Source organism: Ctenopharyngodon idella, chromosome 21, assembly GCF_019924925.1.
Source record: "Ctenopharyngodon idella isolate HZGC_01 chromosome 21, HZGC01, whole genome shotgun sequence".
Classification (NCBI taxonomy): domain Eukaryota; kingdom Metazoa; phylum Chordata; class Actinopteri; order Cypriniformes; family Xenocyprididae; genus Ctenopharyngodon; species Ctenopharyngodon idella.
Window position 1 is genome coordinate 18,076,561 of NC_067240.1, and position 16,562 is coordinate 18,093,122.

The window sequence follows — 16,562 nt, forward strand, 5'->3', positions numbered from 1 at the left end:
ATATATATTATTTCTTAAGAACGTCTGAATTTTAAGAGTTACCTTGGAAAATCAAGCCTCCACCTGCGTTCTTTGTTATCATTAGTGCTGTCATTGGTATGCATAAAAAAACAAATGCTTCTGTCTTTGTTAGAGAACTGCCTGTGGGGTTCATGCAAGATTTAAGTGTTGACTGCCCTCCAGTGGTGGTCATGCTGCCAGCAATCATTCTAATTTGATTAGATATTTCACCTCTTTATAATAAAGCATTATTAGATGCTCAGTTCATCACTTAATCACTAGACGGATGTAGTGAAAAGATCAGGAGACATTTGTCAGTTTAGCTCGTACACTTTATTCAAGTAAATTGGAGGTCAGAGCAGAACATTATCGTAGTAATGGAGTTAGATCTTCTTGCTTGTACGAACAAAAACAACTGGACCCTTGGCGCTAGTTGCTGTGGATGTCTGTAAATCAAAGCAAGGGGATTTTAGCTACTTTACAAGAGTTGCATATAATTTCACAATGGCAAAAATGATAATATCTCACCTCCACCAGCTTTCCACCGCTGATCTCAGATGTATGGTGGTACTTGGGGAAACTTATGGCCAGCTTGCTCCCTTCCATGGAGACTACACCCTGGTGAGGACATGCAAGTATGAGTTTTTATCAGATGATGCAGTTTATGAACATACTAGCATTTAAGAATCTCACTAAAGATACAGAGAAGCTTCACTCCAGTCTCTCATATGTACAAGTATGCCATACCTTAAATTTCTTCCCTCCAACAGTCTCCATGTCACTTTCTTTGCCAACGATGAATTTGTTGGTCACAACGTGGTTGTTTGGGTAGTACTGGATCCATGTGTAATCATCTCCATTCTGGATGACCTCCGTCACAAGCTTGAAGTCACGGCCCTTCGTGATGACATCATCAGGGATACCTGAGGTGTACAAGAGCGATCATAATTTTGCGATTTTATTGAGCTCACTACATTGTAACAAACACTTAAGAAGACCAGCTGACAGTGTTATAATACAATACTAATAAAGAAAGGAGGTGGGGCTTGATTTCTCAAAGCATTTCTTTAAAATTAAGATATTCTTAAACAAAAATATAATAAATATGTACACACATGTATTCAAATTTAAATCTACACTCTTAAAAATAAAGGTTCCAATAGGGGATTTTCGCAGTAATGCCATAGAAAAGAACCATAGAAGAACTTTTCATTGAGCAGTTTGAAAACATTTTTTAACCTGAAGGACCTTTTTCAAGTATAAAGAACCTTTCCATGGATGTTAAAAGTTCTTTGTGAAACCATAGATGCCAATAAAGAACCTTTATTTTTTTGGGTGTAGGTTCTTAAGACATGCTTGCAAATGATATGCAAACACACCAGGATATGTAGGAAAACATTTTCTTGTCCAAAGCAATTTAGGTGCAAGGACAGTCTAAACTAGAGCAACCTTAAGTAGATGGAAGTGCGGTCAGAAATCGAAGCAATCATGAATTTCTCAAGTTGTAACTCTTCCACTGGCGTTACCACCAGCAACAGAGCAAAAAAAAGGTTTTTGAAAAGAAGCAGCTTACCAATCAGTTTGCAGAACTCGTCATATCCGTCCTGAGATTCGGTTTCCCACTTGCCGTTGAAAGCCATGGTTTGGGTGTTGATTGTTTCGCGGAGAAGAAGAGTGAACTGAAAGCTGAGGTACTGATGGATCGAGTTCCCTGCACTTATATACCCTACCGCTATTAAACTCTGCCTCTTTTTCATGAAATTATGGGCACACCATCATCATAACCAAGCCATAAACTTTTACGATGGCCTCACAAAAGAACAAGTCATCAAGTGCATGACCGCACGGCTGGTTACCTGGGTAGCAATGATGTCCCATACATGGGCAATGAAGGAAAATCAGTGACTTAAAATCTTTTTCAGTACTGCTTATAAGTGTGATATAACATTGGAAATAGAGTTTGTCTTCTATATGGTTAATATACACGACAAATAGATGATTAATGGGAGTAATATAGCAATATCTCCCATTTGTGCAGACTACCATATCTCAGCAAGCTACAAAATAGGTTTTAGTTTGCAGCTGTTGAGTCTGAAGCTTGGTGGTACTGAAGGCCATCTGCCTTGACCTTGCTTTTGAAAGGACAGAAAGCTCTTTATGTCAGACTGAACTATATGTTCCAGTAGATAGTGATTCATAGCCACACAAACCTTTCATACATCTAGAAAACTGAGAGAAAAACATCAGGGTACCTGTTCTCTACAGTGACTATCCAATCCTCTTTTCCATTTGAGGATGGAAAAATTCATTTACTCAACCTCATGTTGTTCCAAAACTGTATGACTTTCTTTCTTCTGTGGAACATCAAAGAAGATATTTTGAATGTAAGTTCTTCAAAATATCTTCTTTTACATATCCACAGAAGACAGAAAGTCATACAGGTTTGGAACCAGATGAGAGTAATAAGTAAATGATGACGTGACAAAATTTTTATTTTTAGGTGGATTATCCTTTTAATCAACTGAAATTCGTCAATCAAAATGCTGAAAAATCAGATAAATTGTCTTAAAACTCTGTCTGGAAGTTTAAAAGGAGGGAAAGATGTGCCACAGGTCAATGCCCTTCAGTGCATAAACCTCTGATAGTTTCCCATAGAGTACAGCTTTAATTGCATCATCTCTCTTCCCCTTGGCCTTACATTTTCATTTTTTTCTCAAGTCTTATGTTGAGATTTACAGATAAATTTCAGCTTCAAAGATCTCCGCCACACACAAATCTAGCAGAATGAAGAGCTGAAGAGAGATAAAAGCAGGATCAGAACAGGATGAGCTCTCTTTTTCACTTCCAGAGCTAGCTGCAAGCTCTCACCTCTGAAAGCACACATTGATTCCTGGGGAACATGGAATGGTGTGACATTTGTCTGGATTTAGAGATTTCTTTGAAGCTTCTAAGGTCATTTGATGATGAGATATTATTATCAGTGAAGTTGAGGACTATCATGGGATAGTGCTGCAAGGAAGATTTTTTCCTTAGAAATATATATAGGCCTATATATATAATTATTTAGGTTTAACTGCAATTTAGCAGTAAAAGTAGACTGACTGAATAGATTAGGAAAGCTGCTATATTAGCAAACAGACTGGTTAAATGACACAAGCAGGTACTTGGATTGTGTTGTCATAAAGAGCATTTCACTTACGTTATATGGTTTGATTGCAAAACACTCGTTAAACTTCACCTTTCACAATATATTCACCAAGAGAACAGTTTAATAAATAAAAACCATAGTGAAACATAAACTTTTATAATACCACCTTTCTTCCTGAAATGTCTCTGTTTGACAATAAATGTGTCATGTTGAAACAATTATGGTGATAAATCACTTCAGCAAAGTAATCTGATTGCCTACAGTTTCTTAATTCATAAAATCAGAACATTTATCAAATAATTAGTATAAACTTTCTTATGACAGCCCTGAAAGTTAACGCCACTGAAAATAATATATATATAGTATATTACAGAAAAACATTTATTTCATAATGAGATTTCCCACCCATTTTAAATTCTTATCCGTCAAGGAAAGATTCGATTTTTGTGAATTTTTAAAAAATAAAATAACAGATTACTATAATTACAATAATTTACCAATATGAACAAAAATTTAATTCAGTGTAGTGACTCCTTATACCGCTGAGGAACATAATGAAAGGTGAAAGGTCAGTACACTGATAATCAGTAGGTCATTGACTATGACATGTAGCCGCTGGTTTAGATGAGCTTATCAGATATGTAAAAGTTAGCTTCTGAGTACACCAGTGACCTAAAATGTTTTTAAATAAAAGTTTGTTGTGAAACAGTACCACCCTTTAGCTCACCAAATACACTTTACAAGTGAAATGATATAAATTCCATGAAACATTCTGAATAAAACAAATTTCATAAAAATGTGAATAAATCAGATTTTCTGAGAGGGTTTCCCTCAGTTGACATTGTTACGAGTAATGATAGGCCTACATTAGGCTAAATATGTTGAAACTCAGAGGGAATCTTAAAGTAAGATTTATTCAGCATTTTGGAAACAGTGTTATTTTAGTATTATTTATAGCCTATATAGTCATTATTAATAGCCTAATACTAATTTTTATATTGTTTTAGTAATTTTGCTTTCGTCGTTTTTATATATTTACTAATTCAATTTAGTACTTCAACTTATTCATTTTTTTATTTCAGATGGTTGACAAAGCAACGTTTTTAATTTACTAGTTTTCGTTTAATGTTTAGCCTATATTTTATTTCATTTAGAATTTATTTCAATCACCGAAAACGATTGTTAGTAGTTTTACTTTTAGTTTTAGTTAACAACAACAACGCTTAGAATTTAACAAATGGACCACACCAACAAACCCTGACGTAAATATACAACTCGACATCGCCCCTGGTGGTACCAAAGTTGTATCCCCATAATAAAGTATATTGACATAATAGAAGCCAATCACAATAGTGTTTCCAGGGGTTTCCTATGAACGACAAGAAGTTGAGCCAATTAATGACAACCGCACGTTGAAGCAGCTAATGGGAAGTGTCAGTAGTTGTAAGTGGGCGGGCTCTAATCTCATCAGGAGGAGAGGGCCAAGTAGTAGTTGCAAAGCGGAAAGAAAATGGCGGCCGTGGCTGCGGAGCCAGGAGCTGCTGCGGCATCAACAACAGCGGGGGACGGGGTGGAATACGAGCCCGAGCCAGGAGAGCATGTGGTCGACCTAGAGGCCCACTCCGTCCCGAAAATGGAGCTTTGTCACCAACCCGAGGATATGGATGCAGTTCAGGAATGCAGCCAGGTCCAAATGGAAATCAGAAGGCCGGACCTTCAAGCCGCGGGAAAAGCCCTCGCTGCCCATGCGGACGGTGAGTGCACCGACACGGGGGGTTCCTGGGGCCGCTTGGACACAGCCGAGCAGCCCGTGCTTATGGACTACATGTGTACAGGCGTTTCTGATTACGGGGGATCCTTCTCGCCGAAAGTGGAGGCTGCAAACGAGGTCAGTCCTCTCGAATCCAGCCCCTGCCTTTTACTCCCCAGCTCCATCTCCGACTCCCAGCCCTCCGTGGTCTTCTTGCATTCCCTTCCCGCTCAGGTTCCGTCGGAGCCTGAAACCGGACTGTCTCTGGCTGTCGAATACGACTCCAATCCCGTGTCAAGCCATCATACCGATCTAGAGTGTGAACTCATAGGCTTCACGCAGCCTGACCCGGAGCCCGAACCCGCAAATGATGCTCTCGGGTCGGAACTCAAATCTCACGAGGATGCTTTCCATGACATCCCGCACCCCTCAGATCACCTGGACTCTCTGTCCAATGCAGAGGAGACCTCGCTGGGAGAATCGGTGGGTCAGAGCTGCATTAGTGACTTTTCTACTGTTTCCAGCAAGGACTCTCCAGAACTTCCAGCAGTGGTGGATCAGTCGCTCATCTCATCGGTAGAGTCAGAAGAAGTGCGCTCGCGTCCTCTTCATCATCAGAGCTTCAAAACGGACCTTAGCGAACCCGAGAGGGAGTCGGAAACGAAAGCCCCGCTTCTGTGTGCGACGGAGCCCGACACGGTGGAGCGCCTGGTGCTCGGGTCCGAGGTTCGGGTCTCGCTGGATCACATCATCGACGATGCTCTCGTGGTGTCGTTTCGCTTAGGCGAGAAGATCTTCTCCGGGGTACTCATGGACCTTTCAAAAAGGTAAACACGGTATATGCGCAAAGAAATTTAAGTGTGTCCACTAATACATCCAGCATACTTCCCAAAGGTGGCTTTTGTAGCTGTCAAAAAGATGAAGAGCATCTTCATCATTACATTTTAGGCTATAAATTATCTTTATAAAGTAAACTGTCAGCATAGTTTGGAGGGTAAGGTTGTTTTTAGCTTATATGTTATTGTTTTTATCTGTTTTATTTAGTTGTGTTTTACATTTTACATTTTCATTTTATTCTCCTAAAATGTTTATGTAGGTCTATATAAAATAGACTGTATTTTTATTTACCATTGTACATATGTATAAGGGAGATTATTTATTGCGGCTGGTGTGAAGGTTTTTAAAAAATACTATTTCAATCAACTTTTTTCTTCTTTTCTGTATAAATGGTGATAAATTAATTTTACAAAGTATTCCAGGTCATAAAAAATGACATAGAAGAATAAACAAAACCAGTGTTGAGGTTTATTATTGCAGGACGTTACTATCACTACTTGAATTTTCATGTCAGCTAACCATATTCAGACATGTAACTAGGTTGACATGATCATCATAATAACCAGGGGGAAAACAGTGTTATGCCGGTGATTAACACCCTACAAATTGCTCCCACAGTTTGTCTGTCTCAACACCCTTGTTCACACATTTTCTCTGGGTGTCAGGGATGAATCATAGCTGAGCCCAATTTATAGTGCCTTCCATGTGGCCTGCAGTGGGATCTCCAGTCTCTCAGTTCGGTTCTCACTTGAGATAAGTCAAAATGAAACGTTCTTGTGATGTTGCTGTGTAGAGAAGGTGTGCTGAAGAACCTGTGCAGCAACATTGTTAGGGAGTGATTATCACATCAGCTGGAAATTATGGAAGATTTCTCTATGCTGATAGACCGTAAGTCAATCAATTAATTGCACATCAGGCCAGATTTGTTTTAACAAGCTTTGCTGTGATGGGCTTTCAGGATTGAAATGATGCTGTGGGCATATCCCAAAGATGCCTGTCATCTTTTATTCTAACACCACTGACATAGACCAGCGCTGAGTCCGAAATTGAATACTTTTCTACTATATAGTACGCGAAAAACAGTAGGCGAACAGGGTAGTATGTCCGCATTCATAGTATTCGAAAAACAGTAGGCGAAAAGTACCCAGATGACTTACTACTTCCGGTGAGATTCTGAAGTGTGCATATACGATGGACACTTTACTATCCCATGAGGCCACAGGAGAGGGACGTAACTGACGCTGGTTGGTCATGTGAAAGTAACAACATGGTGGATGTAGTACGTCCAAATTCATTCATACTACACACATTCGTACTATATAGAACATACTTTTTCAACGGTCGTGAAGTAAATTTAAATTCAAATGTAGTACCTACTCAACAGTGCACGATTTCGGACGCAGCTTAGGAGTTCCCCAAATTTTTTGTTAGCTGAACCCCTTAGGCATAAAATATTTACTTGAAGTACCCCCTGAGATTTTAAATTAATATTTGAATAATAATAATGAATAATAAATTCAGGATTGAATAAAAATTATATATAAATTGTAAAATTATATAAAAATTATATAATTCAAATTGAATAATAATAATGTTTTAACTGTAACTAAAAATAAAGATAGAAAAGTATTACTGTTGTAATATACAATTGTACTGTAAAACAAAAAGTAAATCTTTGATAATTTTACACTATAGGTTAAAATAATAATATTTATGTCTTAAATCTGGGGTGCCCAATCTACCTTCCTGCAAAGTTCAGCTCCAACCCTGATCAAACACGATTGAACTAGCTAATTAATATCTTAAGAAGCACTTGATAATTACCACAGGTAGGTGGACCTCCAGTATTGGGCACCCCTGTTTTAAAATTTTCAATTTTTAAACATTAAAACCCTGGTGGAAAGCTGGTGGAATACTAGTGAAATGTTTTAAACTTCTGTCCACAAACATGTTGGATATTGTGCAAATGTGTAAGTAAAATAAACCAAGCACATGTTGCATTCCCATATACAGATTTTTGGTGAACCAAGCCGCTCTAAGATGCTGAAAAGACCAGAGCACGAGCTCCCCACCATTCACTTTGAAACACACAGCGCATCAGGCTATACAGTTGTTTAATTAAATCGCAGCGTTTGATTTGATTACAACACTAAGATATATGATTATAGTGCAGCCTCATTTATCATTTATTTATTTTAATTATACATTACACTTTAAAAAAGCAGCTAAAAATTCACTTGCTTAACTAGCTTTTGTCTAAATTCTGTATTACTCTTTTATTTGATTGCCGGTTTTTAATGCTTGTCACTTATTTTGATTTCCTTTCTCTATTTGGATGTAAAGCACTTCGTGACATTGCTCTGTAAAGGTGTTATAGAAATAAAACTACTTACATTCACTATAATTAATTAATTATCATTCCACCAACTAACAAACCCCCTTCAGTTCCCTCACAAACCCCCAGGGGTGTTTGGGGAACCCTGACATGGCAGACCACTATTTTAAAGGAATATTCTGGATTTAGAATGTAAGCTTAAGACCTCCTTTATACTGTATGTGCTCGTTTTTTATTTGTACAGACTGTGGGATGAAATTAAATCATGTTCTGTACTTCACAGCATCTCACAGATGCTGCTATTGAAGCTTAACTTAATTTAGGTTTTAGTATTCGTTTAAGGCCCCCCCCAGCATTGGTATTTTGTACTCTAACATGTTAATGATGAAGCATGTTGCAGCTCTGAATCTCAAACAGAAGCAAATAGATGCTCTTAATTGAGAAAGTGTCACTAGCTCAGCTAATTTCATGCTTCCTGTGGGTTGGGCCATCTGTGAGAGTGTGTGGAAAAACTCAAACTTCCTCTCTTCAATATCCATTTTGTCTTTAATGGTTTTAGTGTAATTGCTCATGTTTTGGAGTGGTGACACAAGATGGACATGGACGGATGGATAGATGTGTGTTCATTCTATAATTGGTTAAAAAAAAAAAAAACGAATGTCCTGGGTGTGGAATAATTTCCTGTTCCTCTGTGACGCAGCCACAGTACATCAACTGAACTTGAACACAGTCAGTGTCATGGCGTTGAAGTGGTTTGCCAGACATACTGTCCGTTTTATTTTTAGCTTGAGCTCTAAAGGCCGTCTTCATTTGCATTTTTCAATGTTAGGTCATTCCCAGTTTCTGGATAAAACTTCTAATGGAAGAAACACATATCTCAGGATTGTCAGATTACTCATTCCTGAAGAATTAGCTATTGCAAGTCAGGAACAATGCATATGATATTCAACAGATCACAGACTCAACCCATTTTTCTTTTTTTTTTTTAAGGGACAGTACTTCGATGTAACATTTTTCTCTCTTATTCTATACCACAGCATCAAAATCAGTTGAATTTTATCAAATTCATTGGATGATTTTAGATAGACCTTTGGCAATTAACTTCTGAAATAAGCTATATATGGTTAGTACTTTACATAATATGAATTACTAATTTTTCATTGTAGAGTAAGTTCTTCTTGGCTTACATTGGATATGCAGTTAAAGTGGCATTTTATCCTCATGAATTTTATTTGTTGCTGTACTCCTGCTTTGTCAGTTAATCATCATTCTTCCTTTCTGTAATCATGAATACAGATATGATACATTATGTAATTTTATATATTTTAATGAAACCTAAGAAGTTTCTGTCCCTCTATTGAAAGTTCATGTAACCAAAACTGAAAAGATCCAAAAAGGCATTGTAAAAGAAATCCATATGAATCAAGTGGTTTAATCCAAGTCTTGCAAAGAGATACAATTTGAATTAAACCAGAGCAATAGTGTGACTGATGCTTAACATTTTTTGCAAAATAATGATTTAAAACTTTCCAGGGTAACAGCAAAATTATAAAGAGAGACTAGGCCATGAATGTAATGCTTTAAGACCTCAGAGTAAGTCTTCAGTTCTATGACTGAACAAACAGCTATGGTACTTGTTGTTGCATATTTGTATCCATACCCCTGATTTCTCAGACAAGACTTAAGCTAGTCCTAGTCTAAAATGCATGTTTGAGCTGTTTTAACTGAAAGCAACTTGCACTGACATGTCTTAAAACATGTCAGAGCCATTGTTTTGTGTCAAGATGCACTAGTAATGTTTTTTTTTTTCTAGGGTATGTTTATAAAAGCTACTTAAATACCCTAATTGAAATAAGGCCTAATGCTGGCTTAGCCTAAACCCTGTCTATGAAACTGGGCCATAATCTAGTAGTAGTAATCTAGTGTCTTGTTATTTTTGTTTAGATTTGAGGAAACGGGGTTTAGACCCCAACCTCACTATGCTTTTCAGTTGTATAACTTTAGTGTCTTTGTCTTCTCTCATCCTCTGTACCTCAGGTTTGGACCTTATGGGATTCCTATAACTGTGTTCCCCAAGAGAGAGTATAAGGACAAGCCAGAATCTATGCAGCTGAAGACGGAAGCATTCCAGTCAGAGACGGATAAGGGTGTTGCTCAAGCTCCTAGTGATGCCCCAATTAAGGACCCTGCGGATGCTCCGGATGCCCCTCTGAAGGACCCTGCTGAGACTCCTGCAGCACCCCAGCCCTGTCCCAACCCTCAACCTAACCCATGGACCTCAAAACCACCTCCTTTGTTTCAGGAGGGGGCCCCTTATCCACCTCCATTGTTCATCAGGGACACCTACAACCAGTCGTTACCTCAGCCTCTACCCCGCAAAATCAAGCGGCCCAAGCGTAGGCTGTATCGAGAGGAGCCCACTTCTATAATGAATGCCATCAAGCTCCGACCAAGACAAGTTCTGTGTGATAAATGTAAAGGGGCTGTGGTGCAAGGGGACAAGCGTGAGACACGTAGAGGCCCCATTTCAGACTGCCGGAGTGACGATGCCAAAAGACGGCGTAATGACAACGCGACGGCAGCTGCTGGTAAGCGGCCCCGTAGTGATCCACGCTCTGAAGAGAAGGGCCGTAGTACTGATGGGCCCAAACGGCAGGGTTCAGCCATACGGGTGTCATCATCCACCACCTCTTCTCTGGGCCATAGTCAGGTCAAAGGTACAGCTGCAGGGAACAAAATAGTAAAGGGGGTGTCCACTACAACAACGTCCTCGGCCAACTCTCGAGTGCAGCTCAATGCCAAAAAAGTGCTTCAGAGCAAAAATGTTGACCACTCCAAGGCACGAGAGGTGCTGAAGATGGCCAAAGCTCAGAGAAGACAGAAAGAGACAGTCACAGGCAGTAGCGGGAACACCAAGGCCATAACCAGGGCCGCAGCCCTCCAGGAAGCCCACCAGAAGGTCCACTTCACCCGACGACTGCAGCAGATTAGTGGAGGTCCAGGTTCCACCCCCCTGCCACCCAGGATGCGCATCAAGCCCCAAAGGTACCGTAATGAAGAGAACGATTCTTCCTCATGTAAGCCGCCTTGCTTGGAGAAAGTGCCGGGAGGGGGCCGTTTACCACTGCCTAAGCCAGCCGTGCCCCGCTGCACCTCCACACGCTCCTCCTCCTCCTCCTGCTCTGCTAGCCAAGTCGCCACAGCTGTAGAGCCCCAGAGGCCAGACAAAGCGATTGAGTCCCTTCTCAGCCAGGCCCAACCCGATCCCCTCCCAGCTCCGGAATACAGGGAACCCCAGGCTGAGACAGAGGAACAGGAGGGGCGGGAGGAAAAGCGGGAGACGCGTGGGAGCAAGGCTGGTAACCTAGTGGTCTACATGACCCTTAACCCCAGCCAGCCCGACTCCTCTAGTACCTCCATGTGCAGCATCGATAGTGCAGATGACTTAAAGTCATCAAACTCTGAGTGTAGCTCTACCGAAACATTTGACTTCCCCCCTCCTGGTGATTTGCGATCGGCCCCTGCCCCTGGCACATCCTCCGCTTTTGCCTCTGCCTCTCCCTCTGCTCCTAAGGACGTCAAAAAGCGCAGTAAATCCCTCAAAGCTGCCGTTTTTTCCAAAAACGTCACAAAGTGTGTTGCCCTGGATGGCAGGACAATTTGTGTAGGGGACATTGTTTGGGCCAAAATCCTTGGCTTCCCCTGGTGGCCCGCCCGCATCTTAGCCATCACAGTGAGTCGCAAAGATAATGGGCTCTTAGTCAGGCAGGAGGCCCGGGTCTCTTGGTTTGGGTCGCCCACCACTTCCTTCCTGGCCATTACTCAGCTTGCCCCATTTCTAGAAAACTTCCAGTCTCGCTTTGACAAGAAGAGAAAGGGCCTGTATCGTAAAGCCATCACTGAGGCTGCCAAGGCTGCCAAGCAGCTCACTCCCGAGGTCCGAGCGTTGCTAACTCAGTTTGAGACGTGAGGTGATATGCCTTGGTAAGGTAGGCAAAACAGGCACCCGAGTTGGCCCTGTACCCCTTCTGACACCTCTCAAACTTTGCTGTACCCAGTCAGCTTCCAGAGTGAAACAGAAAAATGTCAGCCAGGCAACCAGGACTAATTTATTTTTCTTGAGAAGGCAAGAGAAGGGGATTGAATTGAACGGTTTTCATGTCAAGTATCTCATGTTCGCCCCTATGTAATCAGTCTTTTGATCTTGTCATATCATCACACGTTTATTATAATGAAAAGAGATGACAGAGATTTTTAGGAAAAGGTTTTATAGGTTCAACAATATTTCAGTTCGCCTTGAACTTAGTTATTCTTGGTCAGTGTCTGCTGTTAAAGGTCCCTTTAAACATAAAAGCAAATGATCTAAAGAGTGGGATTTTTTTTTTTTATTGAGCTTTAATAGCTTTCATGAAGAATTAGGCGTCTTTGAAAATATCAGCTTGAACCCATTCTCAAACTAAATGGTGGCCCTTACAAGTCGATTGCTACTTTGTCTGGATCCCTGACTTAGCACAGTTAATGCTTCCTTTCGTATGATCAGAGAAAGTGTTATAGGTTCACATTTTCAGATCATTCCTGCTGCATTTTCTAACACTACAGTGTTTCTAGACAGAGTGTCTCTGTCCAGTCGCCCTAAGATTATATGAGCTAAAGTCTCGGAATTCAGTTAGACCATCCTTTTAATTGTTTTCTTTTATTATGGAAGTTGTGTAACTGTAAAAGTTGACCCTGTTGGGTAGAGTGCCTCGCTCAGGTAGAAAAAGGGACTTAATTGGTGCTGATCTTTCTCAGACGTTCTGAGACGACTAATCCAAGTTCAGTGATCTGAGCAGACGGCTGTTGATCTGGGCGTGGCTCTTGGCCAGCCGTGGCTTTGCAGCCAGTCGAGCCGCTGTTACGGGGGGAGGTGCCTATAAGCCGAAGTCACCTCAAGTGCCACTGTGAGGAGAGCACAGCGACTCTGTAAACGCAGAGAGTACCACCTCAGACACGGAGAAACCTGCCAGCCTAACTGTGCGTCCTCCTTCCCCACCCCTCGCAGCTACAACATCTGCTTCCCAAGCTCATTCCTCCCTAATCTACTTGCCCTGTTCACAGCTTTTTTTTCTCTTCCTCCACTTGTTTTGCTCCCTCCTGCCGTTGTCATATGTTTGTGTCTTAGACTGCTTTTTATATATATGATTATGGCGAAAATGTTCCTGTTGTTCAGCCAACCCACCGACCACCCCGACTTTGTTTTTGCATGGATTTGGGAGTGCATATATGTTAAATGGAATAATGAGCATTTTTAATGGCTCCATATGTTTATCCAATTTAGGCATATCACATCACTAAGCAAATTTATAAGTTTTTATGTAGCTGCAGTGGAATGCAAAACTCTTAACCTGAGTTTTATTAAATAACTCGATGAAAACACTTGTCCACTGTGGTGTCCCGCTGTAAAGTGGGGCATTGGAGCACAAGGCAGCAGTTCTCATGTGTTATTGTTCGTCATAATTATGCGCCTCTGGCTGGTTTAGTTGTTCAGTGATTTGTTCCGATTCCAGTATTCATTGTCTCTCATCTGAAATGTGTTGCTAAGGATTATTGTGTTTTAAATTTATTTGTTGTGCCTGAACTTTATTTTCTGTCATTTCACTATTTGCATAATAGGGCTGAAGGTTTGGAGTACACATTTGTATGTAAAGTGTTCAAAATGTATTCTGCCTGATTGGAAGATGAATGGTCTGGATCTTATTTCGATGCTGAGAACCAATGATTTTATTTGTGTGGATGAGCATTATCTTTTTTTTTTTTTTCTTGTCTGTAATCATGGTTCTGTCCTTGCATTGCATACCCATTAGCATCTTAAACTGTCCAGTTATATTTACACATCTGAGAAGGGAAACATGCTGTATTATATCTGGGTCTTTCCACATATGACTTAGCAGGTAGAGATTGATGACTTGAGGAAAAAAACATTGCTTGGTAGACCACACTGACTGACTGATGGAGGTTTGTGTAAAGGAGTAAAACGGTATTTATTTTGGTGGTTGGCTTTGTTTTATTTCAGCATCTTATTTTTTACTTTTATTTCTATCTGTTTGCAGGTCAGAGAATGCTGTAAAACCATTGAAAAAAAGTAACAGTTGAAGATATTGTGTACATGTTTTCTGATGTTTTAAGAGTATATAAATAAACTGTGAACTTCAAGAATTTTATCTAGTTGTCATTATTTTTGTATTTTATCTTCCTAATATCATTTCTCACTCCAAACCATATTTGTCTCAGGTGTAGCCCAGTGCACAACCCTGTTTTGGGAAAAGCTGTTTTTCCATACGTTTCTCAAATGAAAATTTCACTCAACAAATCATGACAGCCAAAACAACTGTTTTCTGTCATTTCACAATTAACCAATGCATGAAAAAGACAGATTTTCATACCTGCAAACAGATGAGAAAACAGTAGGGCAAGACTGAACAAAAATGTGCCAGACTGTAACTACAAAGTAAATTCAGTCTACACTAGACTGTAAATTAAGCTTCACAGGGTTGTCATGAATAGTATACTAATTTGATATTTCAGTGGATCTGTGCTGTGCAAGTTTCTCTTTATGTTGTCAGTGTCCATGTGGTCTTGGCTTTATAAGATCACACATTACAATAGAAAAACAGCTGTGCATGAGGTTATAAATCACATGAAATGTTAAAATGATTTTAAAGGTGCAGTAAGCAATTTCAGAGAAATTATATTTGAAATCACCAAAACAAACACGCACCCTAAAGGATCACACCTCTATCTTGATAACTCTGCCCCCAAATTCACTTATATGCTATGCAACACAAGCACCTCCCCCCTCATTAGTGTACACGCCCCTTACTGCCGATTGGCTACAGGTGTATTGTGGTGCTCGGTCCAATCCACTTTCAACAGCGTTTCTCAGAAATCGTGTACGGCGCCTTTAATTCCATTATATGTTTGATTTGCTTTTGAATATACATGTTTAGTTGGTCTAAAACAAAAATCTATGTGGTGCCCTGCCTGGCACCATAGGAGAAAATATTCATCCATAAATTGCAAATGTACAGAATGTGAAAAAGCTCATTTGTGTGTGTAGCTCATTAATTTTTTGTGAGATTCTGTGAATCAAATCTTTTGAACAATGTTTTGGACCAGGAAGCAAATCTGTATTTGTCCTAAATGAAAGTCAGATTAAGCCTAAAAAGAAACCATTTTGATTATTTTAAGCGCAGTAGGTCTATGGTTCACTGTACCAACACAATTACACAATACTGTGTATGTATATATATATAAAACATTAGTTGGTCAAAATATTGGTTACACTATATACATTTCTCACATTGTTCTTTAAGGCCTTATCTTCCATAAACTCTCAATGTGTATACAGTTTATAAATAATAATTTAATAATCCTGAGGGGAAAAATTCTGACCTTCTGTTGTCTTTTTTTTTTTTTTCTCTCTCCAGTGCTGCAACTCTGAAGAGCTGCTGATTGGTCTGTTGCCTAGAGCACTGCCATTGGCCAAGAGCCAGTCAGATTGGGAGGAGCCATCCACAGTTGGAAAAGCAGGTGTAATGGAGAAATTATTTTTATTTAAGAAAAGAATTATATATTTATAACAATTACGGACTCTCTCCACCTATGTCCTGATCAATCATGCTGAAATGAATTTTTTAAACCAGATTTTTCTTTGCGTAGGCTTTTGTGTTTAAAGCATGTGAAAGAACACAGCACAGAGTTACAGCCGTTGTGGATTCGAGGTGGTGATCTGGCACACGTCAATGCAGGGTTTTTAAGATAACTTATAAAGATTAAAAAAAATAATTGATGTAAAAATGCAATAAATATCGCATGTGCTATGCTTCACAGTACAATTACAGAGGATTGGGTCTTGTTGTGCTTCTAGTCTTGGATGAAATCCCAGTGTTCTTTCCCAACATCTGTGCTCCTTTATATTGAGAAATTCTGAGCCTTAATGCAGTCTAGACTGTTCCTGAAGAGAGCTTGAAGTTTTCCACTTTGTGGCACAGCATACATGAAATGATCAATGCAATTTGTACAGCGTTACAGATCACTCTGAGCCACTGTTTAGTTGACTTTCCCCCTTTTTGTGCTCCCCTGCGTTTATAAATGCTTTTCTAATTATACAACAGTCAAACATGACAGTAAGAACACATCTTTTCTATCTCTCAATCATACAGTGCTTTTCAGATTGTTCGCCTCAAGGTTTTCCTGATAGCCATCATTCATTGCACATGCTCAACCTGAATCCTGTAAAAAGGGAATTAAGAGTGAGTGAGGAACAGCTGCTGACACGCTTTCGGTCTTGCTGTTGTACATACATGCGTTTCAGTACAATCGGAGAGCTCTCCTGACTATACATATGAAGATGGTGGTCGTGGGCATACATTTGTTTTATTACTGTATTAAATGTATATCTCTTTATGAAATTAAAATTGTTTTTTTTTTTTTGACTTGTACCAAGTTGTGTG

The 16,562-nt window shown here is 39.8% G+C and overlaps 2 protein-coding genes across 4 annotated transcripts; one reads left to right on the forward strand and one right to left on the reverse strand.

The window, feature by feature from the left end:
• Positions 1–310: 310 nt before the first annotated feature.
• On the reverse strand, positions 311–1,731 carry fabp6 (fatty acid binding protein 6, ileal (gastrotropin)). The gene is made up of 4 exons (XM_051877968.1): positions 1,574–1,731; positions 748–923; positions 529–618; positions 311–446 (listed from the first exon to the last, which is right to left on the reverse strand). Exons 1-4 carry the CDS (start codon positions 1,638–1,640, stop codon positions 384–386), a joined length of 396 nt encoding a protein of 131 aa, XP_051733928.1. The 5' UTR covers positions 1,641–1,731; the 3' UTR covers positions 311–383.
• Positions 1,732–4,274: 2,543 nt separating this feature from the next.
• pwwp2a (PWWP domain containing 2A) lies at positions 4,275–16,550 on the forward strand. Of its 3 annotated transcripts, none has more exons than XM_051877398.1 (3): positions 4,275–5,725; positions 10,108–11,115; positions 15,537–16,550. In XM_051877398.1, the coding sequence occupies exons 1-3, from the start codon at positions 4,659–4,661 to the stop codon at positions 15,559–15,561; spliced, it is 2,100 nt and encodes a 699-aa protein (XP_051733358.1). In that variant the 5' UTR covers positions 4,275–4,658; the 3' UTR covers positions 15,562–16,550. The 3 variants fall into 3 exon arrangements, with proteins under 3 accessions (XP_051733358.1, XP_051733356.1, XP_051733355.1); XM_051877396.1 differs by lacking the exon at positions 15,537–16,550 and adding an exon at positions 14,160–14,270; XM_051877395.1 differs by lacking the exon at positions 15,537–16,550 and having other exon boundaries at positions 10,108–14,270.
• Positions 16,551–16,562: the final 12 nt, after the last annotated feature.